The following is a 21,365-nucleotide window of genomic DNA, read 5'->3' as shown; positions in this document are numbered from 1 at the left end:
ACCTACCTACCTATGTCGGTCTGTCTATCTATCTGTCTGTCTGTCTATTGTTTGTAATATTCTATAGGTTTATTTCTGTGTCCTCTTCTTGGCAGCTGTTTCTGTTTTCTGTGTCTGAGGCAGATTGATCTCTTATGTCATCATTTGAAATGAGGGATGTGTTTGTGTATCACATTCAGGCTCACACATAAGCACACTCTCGCTGGAGAAGGCAGCTGTCTGACCTATGATCAAACGCTGGTAATATACCATTCTGTTATCTGCGTTTCTCTGTGGTCACCTCAGTCGCTTTCTCTCTCACACACACACCCCACGTCTTTCTTTGTACTTTGTGGTTTCTGCTGTTTTTAATTTGTTGAGTGTAGGGAATGTTTCTGTGCAGGTTTCTATGGTGAACTTGAAATAGTTGTGGCAAAAACTCTGCCAGATGCCCGAGGGGCTGCAAATACCTGAATGAAACATCTTAAAACAAATCTTTGTTTGATGTCAAAGAGAAAAATAAAATCATAACATATCTAAGGACCAGGGAAATGCTAGCATTTAAATAATTCAGCAGTCCTTTTGTTTGAAATCTTTGTTCCATCATTTTTTCAGTACTGTTAATCACACAGTACAGGTTAGAGAGGGAATCTAGTAGAATTTTAATAAAATACTTTCTATACATTATGAGATCATTATTTTGCTTTTGAAAGGACACACATATAAAAACAAAAGCTTTTCAAAATGTCTGAATTGAAAACATTCAGAGAATCAAAGAAACAAATTCTGATTCAAATATTGTTGATTCAAACATTTGGATGATATGAATTAGTTTGTAATATATTAAGAGCCATGATGCTCTGGGATGCTGAGCTGAATAATTGTGACCTACACATGCATTTCCACCACTAGGGGGCCTTTTGTCTCCCTTGGTACCTGATTCCAGGGTGCATCTGAGGCCAAATTTCATCTGAGATGCAAATCTTGGAGCAACACACATGCACACAGTTACTGCTCGAGTCTGAAGTCCGCTGCCCGAACACTCACCGCAACACAGGACCGTCCAGATTCCCAGAGATCTCCAGATCAAACAAAGACAAACAGCTCAGTCTGGAGTCTGTTTGACTCAAACTTCCCCAATCAGTGGCTAAATTACACCATGCAGGATCCAAACAGAAGCAAACAAAAGAAAACAAAGCTGATTGGCTGAGGCAGAGTGTGCAGGGTGAGGTTTCAGGCATGTCTGACTGCGTCTGAGCTGCAGGTGATGTATTCTGCAGAAATATACTACTCAGCTGCATCAGAAGAGTTTAATCTGTACATCTCGGTTTGGTTATTTCAGGTCCGCTAAACTTGACCAAAGTTTACTGGTTTATTTATGAGGGCCATAACCCAGGACATGTGGCAACATTTGGCTCATGAAAAAAGCTGAAGGCATGTTTGCCGCTTTAAGTCATGAAATACAATAGACATTTGCTTTTAGACCTTTAAACGCTTATTCAAATGAATCTGACTCCATGCTGAACAAATAGCAAAACAGTTTCTATGCAAATTATGGCTGATTTTGCATCAGAGCTCAAGTGCTCCATGCATGTTGATTCAGTTTTATATAAAAAGGCAAGAACTCCCAAAAATCAATAAATAAGTAAATAAATACATAATGCTGAGAAATAAAAATTGGAAAAATGCAGAGAAATAAAGTGGCAAAAAATAAAAATGTATAGTTTTTATTTATTCAAAATAAATAAATACAGGTTTTGCTTGACTTAAAGTGATTGGAAATAATTTTATTAGAAATAAAATGGTAAAATTAAAAAACAAAATCTTAAAATATTTTGCTTTTGATTATTTAAATAAATGTTTATTTTAAAATAAATTAAGGACTAGCTTAACTTAAAGTAAATGGGGCATTAACTGGACATTAATTATAATAAAAAAAATAAAGAATAGGTAAAATAAAGTTAAAGTATACATGGAATTTATCTTTTTAAAAAACGTTTTTTTAATTTTTAATTAAAAAGAAGAAAAAAAAAATACTTGCATGTATGTTAATGCCCCAGTTACTTTTAAGTCAAGCCAAGCCTGTATATATATATATATATATATATACACACACAAACACACACACAGTATATTCTGCTCATTTTCTTTTAAGTCAAGCCAAGCCTGTATATATATATATATATATATATGTGTGTGTGTGTGTGTATACATACATACAGTATACACACACACACATATTAAGTACATTTTAATTGTACAAATTTAAAATGTTATATATATATATATACATAAGCATATCTAGCCTACTGTATGCATTCTATATACAGTGTGTATTATATTCTCTGCATAAATCAGAGAATTCAGTATATTAATATAAAAAATGACACTTTACCTTTCTGTTTTCACTCTAGTAAAACAGAATCAGAAAATCAGAGTAAGACACATTCAGAGAGAGCGAGAGAGACAGAGAGTGAGACACACACACACACACACACACACACACACACACACACACTGGCGTGACTCCGCCCCCTTTGTCTTTATTCAGTGTTTCTCAATCTGAAGGAGGACAGAGAGAAAGAATCACAGATCAGGACACCAGGAGGAGAGACGGGCCGAACACACCGAACCATGGCCACAGCAGACACGAGACCGCAGCACATCCTTCCGTCCGATCCCCGCGCACCCAGCCTCATATCACGGATCACCTGCACCAGAACCGAGCTGACTGACACCACGGCGGATCCGAGGCCAGAATGAGGGTGATTTACGTCCAGAACGCCGGCGTGGTCGCTGCTTTCTCACCTGAGATTTTCTGCGGTAGATTGAAACAAAGGAATAACGGAGAAATCATGATCGAACGCGCCACGGGAAAGAGAACACGTCATAACGGAGTAGGATACGTCACAATGGTATAGAACGCGTCATAATAGATTAATGCACAATAGATACATTGTCGTTCTAATTGTGAATGATACATTGTAGCAGTTCATAAGTGCCATAAAACCACATGGCACGTGTTCATTAGTTTCTTTTTAATATAATGCCTATTTAGTCCGTTCATAGCCCTGTTTTATCGTTCATAATTAGACTGGGATTATTATTTTCTTTTAGATAGCCTACCATAGCCGGTTATAGGTAGAATAGATAGACACCTCATTTAAATATGAGTAATTTTTGACAATCATAAATTAGTTTATATGTTAACATAATAAACCTTTGCATTGTAATTTATTTATTTATTTATATGCTAATTAGCTATATTAATTAGATTTATATTATCAATATTCCAAAGCATTTAGTCAAGATATTTAAACATAGAGGGAGGTGTAAAATATCATCCTCCGGCGTGATGGAGACACAAAGGCCAGGTGACTCGCCGGGCCCCTCAGTGGTGACGGAAGCCCCTGAGGGCCCCGGTGAGGTCAAACGCAGCAGCTCTGGTGTGAAGAAACATCATCACAAACACAACCTGAAGCATCGCTACGAGCTGCTGGAGACCCTGGGGAGAGGAACCTATGGCAAAGTCAAGAAAGCCATCGAGCGCCATTCTGGAATAGAGGTAAGAGCTTCAAGCATCTGTTAAATAAATCAATCTAATGTAGTGGTTATATATCAGAACTGCTATCCAGAAGGTTGTAGGTTCAATCCCTGCAAGATACTTGACCTTTAGTTGAAAATGACTGTAGTACTATGGTAACATCTGAAGGAAATGCCATGATACATAGATGTATACGAGTGATTGAACTTCTGAATCAATGAATCTTATGGTAAATGAATAAAGAACTGGCCTGGATCTTGGGCCGGCTGTAATTTGTCGTTTACAGTGTCAGCTCTGCTATAATAATCTGTAGTTGTGTTTGTCTTATTTCGGTCCATCTCATGGGAATTTGCTTGTGCAGGAGCAGATGTTTTAAATCTCCTGTAAAGTTGCTCTAATGGCCCCCAATGTAACGCATCATGCTTTAACTAATTGTCCGTCTTGGTTGCAGTTCGGTTCAAAGGTCACTGCTGACCGCTTGCAGTAAATAATGATGCAATCAGCACCATATGTGTTAAAGACCTTGAGTTCTGACCCTCGGGTCACTAATGAACTCTGACTTAGAAATTCTGCTGTGGGCATCTAGGTCAGGCAGGGCTTTAGTGTTCGTTTGTTCATTAATCAAACATACCGGATTCATTCGGCACACTACGGCACGTGGCTTTGGTTGCTGTTTAACATTGTCCTCTAAATGTCTCAGTCACCACAGAACCTGGAACAGCTGCTAGGAGAAAGAAATCTTTCTGTTCTGCCAAAGTCCCACCAAGAATGAAAATTTGGTCATTTAGTCACCTTCATGTCAGTCCAAATCTGTTCAACTCTTTATTCTAGAGTAGCACAAAAGATATCTTAAAAAAAAAAAAACGTCTCAGTGTTTTTGGTCCATTCTCTGAAAGTCAGTGGGGTGCAGTTTTGTTAAAAATAGCTAGTTGCTAATTCTTCACCTTGAGTAGATTTGTTCATTGTTTTGAGAAAAAAAACATCAGCATCTGGCTGATTTGACTAGATTGTACCAAGTGATTGATGAATTTGCATCAAAATACAGTATAATTTGATTGGATGTACAGCTTTTGAAGACAAAAAATGCAGAAAGCTAACTATGAATGACTGTACTATGAAAGCATTTAGCTTTGTTTTTTACTTGAAAAAAATATCTGCAATCCATTCTAGCAGTTGAAATGCCCTCCAGTCATGTATATTTCCATGGAAACACTGTTGTTGGTGGCTGTTATGGTCTGGAAGCAGATATATAGCCTTCTTGTAGTTTAATAATTTACAATCCAGGCTATTTCACAACTCATACAGCCATATAAACACACACACACACACACACACACACACACACAGGTCTGAGTGTATCGGTGGGCAGTGTGCCATCAGAGTGTTGGCAGGCTGTTGAAGAAAGTATGAGCGCATGCTAACAGACCTAAAAATAAAACAGTGCACACACTACACATACATGTTTTTCATTTACCTCAAACTCAGATGCATGGTAAAACATAATTTGTCATGCGTGTTTCTGGGCCCATAAAAATAAAGTCACTCAGGAAGACATATGGTGTTGTTTTCTGGCATGGGTTTAGTGTGCTTAGCAGGAATTAGTCAGAAAAACTTTTAACTGGCCGGACGCACTGTCTGTAAAGAGTTATAGGACATACGTATAGATAACAGACTTAGAAACCACTGGTAACTGCCAGAGACTAAACATTAGACATCACAGAGTCTTAAAACACACCTACACACGTACAACACTGCAGTATTTTGATTCTTTCTCCTATATGTGATAGTTCACTCAAAAATGTACATTTTTGAAAACATTTCATCATGCTCATGTTGTTCCAAACCTCTATGACTTACTTTCTTCTGTGAAACACAAAAGAAGCATTAGCGCCCCTTTGTGGCATCGCTGAGAATGCAGTGTACTCACATTGCGTTATAAATTGCATTCTGACACATTTTAGTGTGACTTCACACTTGCATACTTGCATATTTACATACTTGCATTACACATTTTTGCAACACGTTTTAAAATGGGCTTGCATACAAAGCATTTGCATTCATGTACTTGTATTGTTATGAATAGCATTTTGAAACAAGTTCGAATGCAACGCTGCATTAAATTGACTTTGCTTATCTAAGGGTCGTTGCGTTTACATACTTGCAATGAGTTATAAATTGCATTCTCATTTTCTAGCCTAACAATATTTGAAAAAGGACTTGTATAGCCAGAAACATTTGTTTTTGCATACTTGCATTGCGTCATGAATAGCACTGAATAACGCAAAAACTCGCAAAATCGACATTGTCTACCTTGAAACATTTGTACTTTTTCTGCTTGTGTTGCATTGCATTTTCTTGCATTGCGTTATGATTTGCATTCTGAATTGCAGTACGACTTTCCGTACCTAGAAGAGTTTGCTTTTATTCGCATACTTACATTGTGTTATCAATAGTACTGCATAACGTAAAATCTCTCAACGTACAAACTCTCAAAACATGAATGTTTTTGCTTGCATTGTTTACACAGTCATCTGACACATTTCAGAATGCGACAACATGTGAAATCACACTTGCGTACTAAGAAGAGTTACTGCACTGCATTATTAATAATTGAATTCTGACAAACTTTGCGACACGGCTGCATTCACATAGTTGTGTTGTAATGAATAGCAATTGAATGCAATGCAGAATGCAATGACTCATTTAATCAACCTTGCATATCTAAAAGTGTAATTGCATACTTGCATTGTCTTACGAATTCTGTTCTAATTTTGCAGCGTAACAGTGAGCTTGCGTACCTACATTATACGTTTAAAATCACATACTTGTGCATTATGTTATGAATAGCACTGAATAATGCAACAACGCACTTAATTGACCTTGCATTCCTGCAAACTTTTGTGTCGTTGTGTTAATAGTGCTCTGACGATTTTTGGAAATTGCAGTTGTGTACTTAGAAGAGTTTGTGTTCACATACTTGCATTTGCATTCCGTTTTTTTAATGCAACGTTTGAAATAGAGCTTGCGTACCTAGAAGCGTTTGCGTTTGCATACTTGGATTGTGTTATGAATAGCTCTGAATAATTCAATAACACACTTAATTAAGCTTGCATACCTTCAAACATTAAATAAAATAAAAGCAATAAAATATTCCTCTGGGCCATTATGTTCAACTCATATCATATTTAGTTTAGTTCCTCTAGGTGATGTCCCTTGCTAAACAAACAAACTCTGTTGCTGAACGTAAGGTTCATTCTGCCGTGATAAAGCTTTACTGTTTGTTATCACGTACACAGACAAACAGAAGGTTCTGACTGTTGATATATGCTACAATCCAGAATGGCATATTCCTGACCTCTACCCCTAAGGCACAGATAACCAAAGAAATTGTGTAACATATTCTTCTTTATGACTTTACCAGCCTCAGATTCACCATAATGACCCAAGCAGACAGACTGATAGCATGTGTGTGTGAGCTCTCGCACATATGAGCTTGTGTTTGCATTGCATTTGTGTGAATCTGAATGTTCAAACAAGATCGGATGTCCACATATCGGTCAGCATTCCTTCCACAGTGTGTGATGAATTGGTCACATGTCTGTGTGAGTGTGTGTTTGTACACACTTGTCCGTCTGTGTGTGAAAAGGTCACTGTGACAGTGCGAAAGCAGACACACAATTGAAAGTCCATCTTGAACAGGAAATGAAAATGTTATGGAAAATTAATATCCTGTATGGAGGCCAAAACATTCTGTTAAAGTGTAGTGGGTTTTAACGGATTAGTTCACTTCCAGAATAAAAATTTCCTGATAATTTTCTCACCCCCATGTCATCCAAGATGTTCATGACATTCAGTTGCAAAGAAATTAAGAGAGTTTCCGGAAATTTGTCGCCCCTTTGCAACCCTAATTGCTAGGTGGTTGTTAGGGTTTTGGGTGGTTGATAAGAGGTTGCTAGGGTATTCATACTGATTGCTATGTAGTTGCTAGGGTGCTTGGGTGGTTGCTAGGTCATTACTGGTTACCTGGGTGGCTGTTAGGGTTTTGGGCCGATTGCTTGCTAGGGCATTTGTGGTGGTCACTAGTGTGTCCGGGGGGATTGCTAGATGGTACCTTGGCTATTGGGGTGGTTGCTAGAAGGTTACTTGGGTGGTTGTTAGGGGTGTGCAATATATATCTTCTACGATAATATCGTAATTGTTTAAACTAAATAATAGACAAGAAGTTAATATTAACTGACTCACAAGTTAGACACAAGTTCCTGCCTTTGCTCTATTTCGTCAACAAAAATAGTTTCAAACAAAGCCACAGCAGAACTGTTTTGCGTCTCTGAGCAACACACGGCGATGTTTTGGTACCGAATCAATCAGCCGTTGGAACGAATCGGTTGAATGAATGAATTAAGGACTCACTCAGTGATTTGCTGCCACCTACTGGCGATTTTAGGTTTATATTTAAAGTGTATATTTCCCCTTTTTCCCCCAAAATCATTTCAAATATCACAATTGAACGTATTGTTTTTAAAACATCAAAACATTATTTATGCATTTGTAACTGCAGGTTAACTGCATTCATGTCCTGCATTAAACAGTCTTTGTGAATGCATCTAAATGCCACAGAAGCAGATTCTGTGTCACCTCTGCATTGAAAACAAAAATTTTGTTGATAATGATTGATTTGTACTGACTGATTGATAACAGCCCTATAATAGGTAAAAAGCTATTTTAACTTGTTGGAAAAGTTAATTTCTGTTACTCCTGCAAACTAACCACCACACAGAATACAAAGAATATCAAAAGCTTTGGGAGTCAGCTGTCCACAGCAGTCCTAAACCTGCCAAAATACCAGCACAATAACACGCACAGCAAAATATAGTCTAATTATCGTTATCGACAAAATTCCAGAAAATATTGAGATATCATTTTCTGTCATTATCGCACACCCATAGTGGTTATTAGGGTTTTGCGTAGTTTTTATGGCATTCAGGATGATTGATAGGCCATTTGAAGTGGCTGCTAGGAGGTTGCTAGGGTGTTTGGGGGGTCTTATGTGGTTACTAGGGTGGTAGTCAGGGTTTTGGGGTAGTTGCTAAGGCATTCCACATAATTGCAAGGGTGTTCGAGGTGGTTTCTACTAGGGTATCCGGGGTGATTGTTAGATGGTATCTAGGGTATTTGGGGTGGTTGCTAGGTATTTACTAGGATGGTTGTTAGGGCATTTAGGGTGATTGCTAGATCATTTGAGGTGGTTGCTAGGGCGTTTGAGTTGGTTGCTAGGGTGTCTGGGGTGATTGCTATGTTGCCTGGGGAGATTGCTACATGGTCAAAAAAAGCACATGGCGTCAAAAAAGCATGCCCCCCAATTTTTTTCATTTTATTTAATAAAAAAGTAGCATACCTCTACACTACAAGTTTAGAGGTATCAATCATGTTACGTAACAAAGTTCAAATCCCTCTCTTTGCAAACCCCATTAATGAAATAGAAAAACTCATCTGCCTTTTTATTCATGCTGTATTCTGTTAATTTGGCTCGCATACAGATGAGCAAATAAAAAGCTCCGCTGGTCAGAATCCTGTTTCTACCTCTGTGGGAAAGCTGTGATTTTTGTTTTCTTCCTGGAGATTATTTTAAACTCTCGCTCCTGCTGCGTTTGAACAAACTGCAGCATTAGTATTCATGCCGTCTCCAGCGGACCTGGCGGGAGGTGAATACCTTCAGCTGCACATAAATTCATGAGCTCATGGAAAACACTTGCTGATGGCTTTCCAATAAAGAGCAGGGTTTGCCCATTCGGCTTTTAGAGAACGGGCCCTGGATTCTGGATTTGTTTATGTCTTTTTATTCCACATAATCAGTTCTGAAGCATTCCGCTAGGACTTTCCTTTTATGGATGTAGTCAGTGATTTACCTTCAGCTCCTCGGAAACATGTGGTTTTGGTTTCTCGGAGAAAAGCGGCGGTCCGCCTGCTCGCTCGCCATTAATGTGAAGACACGGGCTGTTCTGAGAACTGCGGGCGATGATGAGAATCTACATCGAGGAGCGGATAGACATGTTTTAGGGACAATCGTTGTAGGTATGACATCATAAAACTAAAGGAATTGACAAAGGGCTTCCTCTTTTCCAGCTAAGGTTTGTCATCAGCTCACTCATTGTTCCATTTGTTCTTTAAATGGACCTGTAGCACACGCCTGGGAGGGTGAGATAGGACAGAAATAGACAGGAAATCACTACCCAGATATCATTTCCTCTTTCCTCCCCATGATATCATCCATTAGTCAGTCAATAGGGCATCTCCTCTTTGCCCACATCATCTCCAGTTCTAGAATGGTCTTTTTTGGAGTTCTAAAACTCCAGTGGAACTGAGTGTGGAACATCATGGCCTTTATTTTTTTACATTATATTAAATGTATTTATATTTAAACAATACAGAAATATATTGTTTGATTATTTCCATGAATTTTAGTAATGTGAATGATGAAAACTTTTTATCTCACAATTCTAACTTTTTTCTCGTAATTACAAGTTTAAATCTCGCAATTCTGACTTTTTTTCTCACAATTGCATGACATAAACTCGCAATTCTGATATATAAACTTGCAATTGCGAGTTATAAAGTTAGAATTGCGTATTTTAAAGTCAGAATTGTGAGATATAAACTTGCAGTTCTGAGAAATTAAGTCAAAAATAAAAAAGGTAGTTGTGACTTTATCTCACAATTCTGACATTTTTTCCTCGCAATTGCAGGTTTATATCTGGCAACTCTGACTTTATAACTCACAATTGTGAGTATATATCTCACAACTGGGCCAATGGGGACAGTCGTGGCATGGTTAGAGATGGACTTGTAAACCAAAGGTCGCGGGTTCGAATTTTGGTACCGGCAGGGATTGTAGGTGGGGGGAGTGAATGCACAGCGCTCTCTTCCACTTTCAATACCACGACTGAGGTGAGACCCTTGAGCAAGGTACCAAACCCTCAACTACTCTCCGGGCGCCGCAAGAAAAATGGCTGCCCACTGCTCCGGGTGTGTGTCCATGGTGTGTGTGTGTTCACTGCTCACTGCTGTCTGTGTGTGTGTGCACTTGGATGGGTTATATGCAGAGCACAAATTCCGAGTATGACACCATACTTGGCTGCACATCACATCAGTTTCACTTTCAATTCTGAGAACAATTAAATCAGAATTATGACATGTAAACTCGCAATTGTGGAAAAAAAGTCAGAATTGTGAGATTAAAAGTTTCAATTAGCTTTTTTATTTTTTATTCAGTGGCGGAAATGGGGTTCCATACATACTGGAGCCTGTTCAGGTCATCATGTGATCATATAGAGACATCAGTGCAGTGTCCTCAGGGCCCATGAGAGCTTTCATTCCGCTTCCAAACACTGCACCCTCATTTTCCTAAAAAACATCAGGAAAATTACATAGCAGGAGACTGAAAATATGCTCAGCCGTGATGTGTTTATGGGATAATTCTGTGTGTGTGCGTGTGTGTGATGGGATGATTACACCTCTGTCTGAAGAATCTACTCAGGTGTTTTTCTGACATTCAGAAATAGAATGTTTTTGTCAGAGCCGCGGCTAAGTGGTAAGCTGTGGTGCTAATCCTGGCAATGTGAGTTTTACGCTAACTTGAGTCGTTTCCTGTCAAAAAAGTGGCATAAAATTACTAAGATAAATATTTGATTTAGTCACAAATTGACCAAAATTAGCATCTTTTACAAATACTCTGATAAACATTTTTATTCTTTTTGACAAGATTGAAACTGTAAATCTTTCTTCTCTTCAGGTTGCCATCAAGTCTATCAGGAAGGAGAAGATTAAAGATGAACAGGACATGGTTCACATTCGAAGAGAAATCGAGATCATGTCGTCTCTTCGCCACCCACATATCATCTCAATATATGAAGGTATCTATCTATCTATCTATCTATCTATCTATCTATCCATCCATCCATCCATCCATCCATCCATTCAAACTCAGCAATAAATAAAACATACAATTCTAATAAATAATGAATAATCTTTCATTAACTATTGATAGACTTGTGTTGTGAAGGACAGTAAAAGGTTTTTGCTCTATTCATGCAATAACATTCAAATTAAAGATCAGCCTCAGTGAATATGATGCTCCCCATTCCTGACCAGCATGTGTTTCAGTGGTTACGATCTCCGGTGAAATTCTGTGTTGATAATTTCTAAAGCCATTTTTGCAGCCGTCTGGTTTGTTCTGCTGATTCTGTGCCACGGCGGGCCTGGCGAGCTCTCGGTGCGCTGACTCGACGTTTTTCCGCTCAAAGTCCGTCTGGGTTTATAGGGCAGTTTATTTTTGAAGAGTTACCGTATTCATCTTTGTTCTGTGTCATGACTTCGCCTGTATTGTGGTTGGCCTGACTCAAAGAGGGGAGAACACCTCTTTAAATGAGTCTCCGGAGACTCCTTTTTTTCTCGTGTCTGGCTTTGTCTTTCATTGCTCTAATGTCAGAGTGTCTTTCTCTTTTAATTTTGTGCGGTGTTAAATTATGTTTATGAGTTTGGGCTGGTCGTGGAAATTTTTGGATAGAGGAATGAATTGCTTGCGTACCCGTTTAGCTGCGTGAACTTTCCCAGAGGAATATTTTTATTACTCGAAGGTTGCTCACTCATCGCTCACGAGACTTATAGTCACGGATATCAAAAGTTTCTCCATTGATTCTCCTAAAATTCCTCACAAATGAGACAATTGTTGACATACAGTAAGAAAATAAAGCTATAAAATTAGATGAGAAATGTTCAAGCTCATATTGAGATCTCTGACTTTTGATTGCAGACTATTTTGAGGTCTTTTTTTTTTTTCGGGAGAAACATCTGAGAAGCAGGAGACTTGAGCAAAGTCTCCATTTAGTTGCATTTAACCTCACTGTGATCTAGGAGAAACAATTGAGATGATCTCATTTGGGATGTTCCTTTCCTACAGGCTGCATATCGCTGTTGAATTTAGCGCTGAGCTCCGATATTTAGCGTCACTGTGAGAAGACTCTGATTTACGCTGACACAGTAAATCTGTGTTATGTTAACTTTGTTACCCCTCTCTCTCTCTAAACTGTATTTGCACAATCCCAGAAGGCCTTGCACTTGCATTCCCTGCTGTTCTGCGGAAAGCGATGGCGGACAGGAGAGATTCTGTAAAAAGATGAGAAGCGATTCTGGAAGTGTGACAGGAGCCAGGGGCAGCGCCAAACGCTTGGGTGGGGTGATGTGTATGAGGATTTTTGGGGTTTTGCAGAAACAGCCACTTTCTGCTGCGTCGGACTGTAATTTGCTGTGTTTGTTCCTCTGGATTTTTCAGCTTCTCCTGGTCATTAACGGATTCCACTGTGACCTGCTGAACTTTCTGGACTGGCCACTACAAAACAAAGTCTTTTCATTTTTACGCATCCAGTAGTTTTGTACTTGTACTTTTTCATTGTGGGCTGCATTCTGAAGAAACAAGGCGCCACCGTACATTTATTTTGACTGGACGCCTCCCTGTTGAAGCCTTGGCCTGTGTAACCTAGACATGGGTCACGTTATCCAACTGGTCAATTCCTGAGGCCTACAACTTTATCTAGATTTTTTTCTTATCTATTTCTTTCAACTTTTATTAGAGACGTACTTCCACTTACTTGTGGAACTGCATTATGGATAAAAATACTGGACAATATAACAGCTTTATTGTAAATGATACTGCTAACTACAAACTGAAATAAAACATTTTTATACTGATTTCAATCTGGCATACAGATCATTAAATAAACATTATGAACATATATAAATAAAACATCACGAATCAACATACAAGGTATAAATAAACTGATCAGATTTTCACGATGTTGTTTTGTTCTGTAGTGTTTGAAAATAAGGACAAGATAGTGATTGTCATGGAATACGCCAGTAAAGGTGAACTCTATGACTACATCAGCGAACGCAGACGCCTGACTGAGAGAGAAACCCGACACTTCTTCAGGCAGATCGTCTCTGCTGTGCACTACTGCCATAAGGTACGCACCTCTCTTATCTCTCTCCTTTCCATTCTTTCTATTTCTCAATTCCTTTCTCTTCTCTGAGAGAGCCTCTTGCTTCACAGGGTTTCCCGCAGAGCTGCACGTGCAGTTATTCGATGAAATCAGGCCGTGCAGTGCGAGTCTGTTATCTTTGGCTCTTGTCAGATTGGGAGGAATCTTGGAATAGACAACTGATGTGAAACAGCTTTGCATCATGGGTCACACATTTCAGCATTTAGCAGAGCTGTTGATAGAGTAATAAACCACCCATTTGTACATTTCCATGAAGTCTTGTGTATGTGTATAAGGGCTTTTCCAGTTTCTTACAAATGGATTGTTTTCAAGTCTTTTCGATAGAGTTTGAAACCATAATTCAGGATAATTGGGACATTTCCCCAGTCATCTCAATGGCAAAAAGTGTCCCAATTTACCTGAATTCACCCTATATTTATAAATGACGTTTCTTTTGTTTTGTCCACCATTTTTGGGTGGATTTTTTTGTCACTGAGCTTGCACAATGCATTATGGGATTGCATTCAGATACCTACCTACCTAATTGAAAAGCGTATCAAAATGCTGTCTAATTAGTCGGATTACTAGGTTATGAATCATAGCTAGAATTCCAGATAAGACAGTCCCATTCCCCCATGATGCATTGCTGAGTCAATCAAGGTCCCTGTGGGCTTGCACTGAGTGGGCTGGTTTGCAGCTGAAGATGACGTGTTGTCATATATCAGGGCAGGGGAGCTTCCAGACACCAGAGGGGAGGGTAATGAGTCATCATCGCCATGGGCAACCACAATGTGGGGGGATTTTCAGGGGGGGTCGGCCAGACGCCTCAAGAAAGCAGCCTGTCAAACTGGCAATTTATAGTTCATTTGCTAAACACTGTGCATGCTGAACACATGCATCTTTCATGGTCATCAGACATCTGTAACAAACTCTCTCAGATCCTAAACCCTTGTAACTGGGTTCCCGGGCGTGCTATAACCCGAATGCTGTGTCTTACTTTAAAGGAAACACAAGGACTAACTGCACAGTCATGTTCCAATCAAAAACTGGTGTCTGAACAGAACTGTAATTACAGAGAGTGTTTGTGGGACAGATGTCAGCGGTTAATAAAGATTTTGTTGGCTATGACAGCATTACCTCAGATCTCTGAAGTGCATTCTGACATTTTCTTTACAGAATGGTGTTGTTCACCGAGACCTGAAACTGGAAAATGTTCTACTGGATGAAAACTGTAACATAAAGGTAAGAATGGTTCTGAAACTGTGGCTACATCTTACTTCACATCCGTGAACTATATAGTATACAACATTAGGATTAGTGCGTCCCACAAAATAGTATATGGAAAGGATGCTGTACTGTTTCCAAAAGATTTTCTCCACCTCAGTAGTGTTTAAATACAAGTATGTGAACTTAAAAATTAAGAAATGGTGGGCTTCATTCATGAAACAAAAAAAGCAGGATGTTGAAAAATCACTCCTTGTAAAAGCAAACACTTACTCAGTAAAAGTAAAACAGAAAAATAAACTTTTTGTTTAGCATTATTTCTCTAAAACCAAACACTGATGTATTTGTTGTTCATTCAGATTGCTGATTTTGGGTTGTCCAACCTGTATCATAAAGACAAGCTCCTCCAGACCTTTTGTGGTAGTCCACTGTACGCATCCCCAGAGATCGTCAACGGCAGACCATACCGTGGTCCAGAGGTGAGGCATGCTCAGATAAAGAAAGCTTTACAAGCTGCTCTTTATGTTGAACTTCTTTCCAGGGTCATAAAAACATGCTGGAATGGTTTACTACAGGCCTGCATGACATGATGCACAGACATAAACCCTTGAGGTTTGCATCATCGTAAATGAAACACCCCCCAGTTTCATTATGTTAGTGTGTGAAATCCACTGTGAGCGGCTGTGATGTATCAGAGACAGTCTGTGTGGTTAGTGAAGCCTTATTCTGCTCTTTGATGGGATTATCCTTCCACATACCCCTAGGAACAGGCAAACACACGCCTTGTGCTTCCCTACTGAACATGGAGAGCAGCTGGAGTTTCTTTCTCCAAGTATCTCTGATTATACATGTCAAACCTCGGTCAGAGTTGTAACGTTCTTTAGAGCTTTACATGTGCCGCTCTTGTGGTATATAGCTCAGGGCTTTTCAAAATTTGCTGCAGTTTTCCTCAAGGGTACAGAAAACACTAAAATGTAGAGGATAATCAAAATAGCCAAACCCTTGCAATCAATGAAAGCAATGAAAGTCTCCATTTCTTCTCACCTTGGTGACCGCCTTGAGCAAAACAATTACTCTAGTCTATAAGTAATTTCCTGTGAACTGACAACTCAAGAACCTGGAAAACCATCCAGGCTGCTGGGGCGATCTTGAGTTTTCTGGCCTTCATACCTTGCCCTTTCAACCCACCTTCCACAGGACTTACATAACTGACTGCTTAGGGTGGTATGTTGTGTAATAGAACGTCTCAAAACAGATTTATTGCATATAAAGTTGAAGCTGAAAAACAGCCTGAAACCAACAAGAGTGGAAGACTGGTACCGTCTGATGCTGTTTGTGCGTGCTGGAGTGTCCAGTTGCTTTCCAAAAAGTCATGCCATCAATAGATTTGCGCATGAAAGCACAGCCAGCATTAAACATCCAAGTCTTGTCATGTGATTTCTATCCCACCTCCATATGACAGAATATCTGAAGTGTCATTAACCGTTAGCAGTAACTCAATGTTCTTTCAGAGTCAGCTGACATCAATGCCATCCATTATTTGCAGGTGGACAGCTGGGCTCTGGGGGTTTTGCTGTATACGCTGGTCTATGGCAGCATGCCATTCGATGGAGGGGACCACAAAAATCTCATTTGGCAAATCAGCAACGGAGAGTATCGAGAACCATCCCAGTCATCAGGTACTGGTCTTGCATGAACTCTTAGACAAAGTTCAGAATGCCTTTTGTATAGAAAAATGTGTACCGATGTATGCAGGTAAATGTGTCTCTTGATCATGATAAACAAGAAGCTTGCTTGGTCTTTTGTTTAGATGCTCGTGGTCTTATCCGCTGGATGCTGATGGTCAACCCCGAGCGGCGGGCCACAGTGGAAGACATCGCCAATCACTGGTGGGTAAACTGGGGATGGAAAACCAGTGTGTGTGACTGTGAATCGCAAAGGGATGCTGGCTCACCCATGCTGGCTCGTCTCATTGACTGGCAGAACCGGACTGAGCCTCGACCCACTAAAGCCATCCGGTCCGAGCCATTCCTGCTTGTCCGTCAACGGCCCAAAAAGTCTAAGAAAGAGAATGATGACGGTGTGTCTCACTGTAATGGAGATGACAGCCTGGGCCTCAAGAGACCAAAGGGCATCCTGAAGACAAGAACCTCTGAAGAGCAACGCTCTCCAAGTCTGGAAGAAATAGAATCCAGTGTGGGAACCCCAGAGAAGGAATCCGGGCCTGAAGATGAAGAGGGCGAGGAGGAGCAGGGCCTAACAGGCAACTCTCCTACCAAAGCGGTCTCTATCCTTCCGAAGAAGGGAATCCTAAAAAACAACCAACAACGAGAATCAGGGTACTATTCTTCCCCAGAGCGCAGCGAGTCCTCTGACCTGCTAGGTGGCAACATTACACCTCTTGCCGCCAGCTCACCACCAAAGCGAGCAGTTGGTAGGAAGGGCATCTTGAAGCACAACGGGAAGTATTCTACATACAGTGGCGCTCCTCCTTTGAGTGTCCTTGGGGAACCAGCACCTGGCGATTCTGGTTTATCCCGCAGTCAGAGTCGCCCATCTAGTATTGTAAGGGAGGATAGGGACACCATCACCAACAGTTCCTTCAGTGGCACTGACTGGCCCCCACCCGGTGCCCGCCCCAACATCAGAGGCTGTGTGTCTGCAGAAAACCTTCTCCAGCTGGCCAACTTCAAAGGTCTCCAGGCAGCTCCTCCCCTACATAGTGGGAAATTCAGCCGAGGAACGCGGGGCTCTCCGGGGGATAACAGCAGCTTCTCTCTACTAGGAGATCTTGATGATATGACTCAGGTGTACCAACAAGCCCTGGACATCAGCAACAACCTGTCATAGGGATGGGGGCCAGTTGAGAGGGGCCTAGAAAGAAAGAAGGTGGAGCAAGTGGAAGATGTTTGTTCGGCATGTTGTTGACGACCAGTGCAAAACTGGGATTCTATGAATGTGAGTCCTTTTTCAATGGGATGATATTGGAGGTTGTACACAACCAAACCTTAACCCTAATCCTACCCTATTTTACTTGACCTTTACCCAACCCAATCTTATACACAGTTAAAATTTGTATCAAATACAACTATAGGAACTACAGCCTAGGGGGATTTAAGGGTTTGAAGTAAGTAAAATTTAAGTTGGTACTCTGGGACATTATCCCCCTACAGGCAAGGAATGATATTAAATGTTTACATATTAAGTATAAGGTGAGTTAGCAACACAGTATGGCATCATGTAACAGCAGCCTTGATGAAACAAAAATAAGAGCCAACCTGAGTTTATCAAGCACCTTAAAACTCTCACAGAGCCATTTGTGATATTTACTTCCAAAAAACGAAACCAGGGTCTTGCTCCAAATGAACTGTTGTTGTGTATTATTTATTAATATTTTTTTTGTAGATTTAGTGATACAAAACTGGTGTGGTCTGGCAGTACTGGAAGAATAAGAAACTGAAATCTCTCGTTGTCCTTGGTTGGAACTGACATATATAATTGTTATTTTTCTTTCTTGGTTATTGTAATATGACATTTAAACTGCATATGTAATGATCAAACTCGTATTGATCCTATGAGTCGAAGCATATATATGGATTTATAGAAGTGCCTTTTTGTTTGTTTGTTTTTAATTTTTTAATTCATATTAAATTATGTATGTCATTTCCTTAAGGTGGAGAGAGATGCCAGAGGAAGCTGTCATCAGATGAACTGCGTATTATTGTTTTTATTTTATTATTTTATTTTTTAGTTTGTATCGAATGCTTAGAAGAGCCCCAGGACCTCTGAGCACAAAGCCTACCTTACAGAACTACCTGACTTCAAGGTTAAAGTTGCCCCACTTTTGCCGAGAGGCTAGTGCTTTACAGTGCATTATTCAAGAAGAAGAATGGTCAGTCCATGAACACCTTGAAAGGGAGTTTATTTTCAGAACTCGCTGGGTAATTCAAGGTGCCAGCATGCTGGATTGGTTGTTTCTGATTGAGTCCTGACAGGAACATGTGTGCATGCACCATGTGTTTCTCTAGAATGGTACTCTTGTGGTTTCTTGATTGGGTTAGCTGACTGTTTAGAGTTCTGGACACCTTCACATTAACAAGGTTTAACTCAAGGTAGAAATGTCAGACACAATCTCAGCTCCAAAGAATGTTCAGGCCGAGACAAGCTTGTTTGACTATTTCCAAAGGTTTTGGACTGTAGGAACATTGTCTCTCCTGATGTTTATGTGTTGATGCTTAGGGATTATAACTTTAAGCTTTAAGAATAATGGATTATTGGTTCTCTGTTGAACTTTGATGCCCAAATCACTCCCGTTAGAGCTAAAAAACAAAACAAAAAAACAAGTAGACCAATTTGTTTCAAAGCCGTGATGAGGCAGCAAATTCCAAAGGCTCTTTAGAGGCATGTTTGGACTAGATCTTGTGAGCTTGCCTGTGTCATAGGTTTAATGGGACAGAAGCTTTATTGTTTCAGAATCTTTAGTCCTTTGTTTGTTGTCTACCTGCAGAATTTCAAGTGCAATTTTAGTTTTTTAAGGCTGTTGTCTAAATGTTTTTAGAAGGCAAGTGTGAAGTAGCTGTAGTAGAAAGAGAGGTATTTACCAAGGTATGTTCATGAAAGCATTTTATGGATGGAAGACACTTTTCCAGTAAGAGGGACACATAGAATTATTCACTGGAAAGGATGATGTAGCTTTTTATTTTGCTGCATGTGAAGAAAGACTAGTGCAAGTGTAGAAATAGTGAGATGAAGAAAGTAGATGAAAGGATAAGGCAAGTATTTTGTACCAAAGAAGGCGCTTATGAGTAAAGAGACGCTAAGTTAGCAAATTGGCTATTAGCGTTAATAGAAAAATTCATTTTGCACCAAAAATTTCAACAGAAACAGATCATGGGAGGCATTTTGTTCAAAGGTGGTCCTGGGAAGATATTATAGACACACCTAATGTGTATCATATCATACTGCATTTCTGTATTGCATTGTATTGTCAACTGGATTCAGTGATCAAATTATACTATGTTAGTATTTTTATGTTATTGCGCTTCTGTTTTTGATTCTCCAAAATATTATTATTGATTTACCTTACAGAAGAACGTTGCGCGTATAATCAACGATCTTTCCTGGTCTCTACAGGTTTTTAGTGCAGACATGCAGTGCTAATGCTAATGCCTAGCATTTGCATAAACAGACGATCAATCACAACTACTGCAGTTTCATCAGGGTCATTTGATGTGTGTCAGAAATCTCAAAAGCCGCCTCACAGATCTGACCCAATATTTGGTGTCACTATATTCACTATCAACCTTATTTGTCTTAATACTTTAAGACGAAGTTGAGCATCCACCCAAATGTGCCATTGCTAACCATAGTGCCATCGTAACTGAGATTAACAGAGGCGGCCATTGCGAATCAAATTCAAACATGCTTTCAGCCAAACTGGAAATACCTGGTGCATATTAGTCAAAATTCAGCATAGAGGAAAACTTGACTGGATATTGTTTATTGACACTACTGAAATGGTAGTATTATTATGTTATTTATGCATTATTTTATTATAATTAATTACTTTTGTTGGTCAATGCCATAATCTTTTTTAGGGGTTTGGTATCAGTTTGAGAAACAAGGACTGCCAAGGTATTTTTTGTTCAGTGCCTTTGCTATCTTTTATGATTTCTGTTTAATTTTTTGATAATAAAATTATTACAATTGCATTTTTATACTCTATTTATTAGTGGTGAAGCCATTTCATTTAACAGCACTCATACAAAGTGTGCAAACAAACACTGAAAGACAACTGGAAGAGCAAAATAACAGAGAGATGGTGCATTGCGGTCACGTGGTTGTGTTGTAAAGCTTTGGTTGTGTATTCAGCTGCTTTGGTTGTTGTTAAGTGGAGATATCTTGCTAACCAGCAGTGTTTTGTACCACAAAACCAAATCTGTGTAAAACCAACTCAATAAACGAATCATTTCAAAGGAGGTGATATCTGTGTCTACTTTATTTGACTGCACTAATGGTTTATTCTTGCATGCATAAGTCAAGGAATATCCTACATCTAATATTTCTCAGGTAGTAGACCTCAGATCTTTCAGTGAACCGTTTGGATTAATCGAGTAGTGAGGGTAATGAGTAATGAGGGTGAGTAAATGATGACAGAATACTAATTCTTGGGTAAACTATCCCTTTAAGCAGGCCAAAGATTTTACACAAGCCCAGAGTACAGAAAGGTGCGCATGAACAAGAGACAAGATCTGAAGGGAGAAATATATAAAGGAGAGGCTGCTGTCTTTGCCAGCTTTAATTTGATCCTGAGCTGCTCTCCAGGGCCCACAGAAACAGAACAAGAGAGTGTTTCAGCCGCGTGCCAGAGAGAAAGAAATATAGCAGACCTGCTGCACAAACCAGACTGACCCAAATACATTTGTGCTGCTACAGTCCTTGATTTTAGTCCTTAGGTGTGTCTCAATCCGCTGTCTAATTCAGCTGTACAATTCCAAGGGAGTCCCATTGTCAAAATTTCCAACAAATAAAAAATAAACTCCCAGAATGCACTTTTGGGCATTAGCTGCTCACTACATTCACTT

At 39.6% G+C, this 21,365-nt stretch overlaps 1 protein-coding gene across 1 annotated transcript; it reads left to right on the top strand.

The window, feature by feature from the left end:
* Positions 1-2,505: 2,505 nt before the first annotated feature.
* On the top strand, positions 2,506-17,697 carry nuak1b (NUAK family, SNF1-like kinase, 1b). The gene is made up of 7 exons (XM_016475910.1): positions 2,506-3,544; positions 11,313-11,433; positions 13,391-13,542; positions 14,734-14,799; positions 15,141-15,260; positions 16,328-16,460; positions 16,592-17,697. Exons 1-7 carry the CDS (start codon positions 3,335-3,337, stop codon positions 17,629-17,631), a joined length of 1,842 nt encoding a protein of 613 aa, XP_016331396.1. The 5' UTR covers positions 2,506-3,334; the 3' UTR covers positions 17,632-17,697.
* The last annotated feature ends 3,668 nt before the right edge of the window (positions 17,698-21,365 follow it).

Source organism: Sinocyclocheilus anshuiensis, unplaced genomic scaffold (assembly GCF_001515605.1).
Source record: "Sinocyclocheilus anshuiensis isolate Anshui unplaced genomic scaffold, SAMN03320099.WGS_v1.1 scaffold376, whole genome shotgun sequence".
NCBI classification, from domain to species: domain Eukaryota; kingdom Metazoa; phylum Chordata; class Actinopteri; order Cypriniformes; family Cyprinidae; genus Sinocyclocheilus; species Sinocyclocheilus anshuiensis.
Note: the sequence above shows the minus strand (reverse complement) of the source record. Positions and strands in the feature narration are given on the sequence as shown.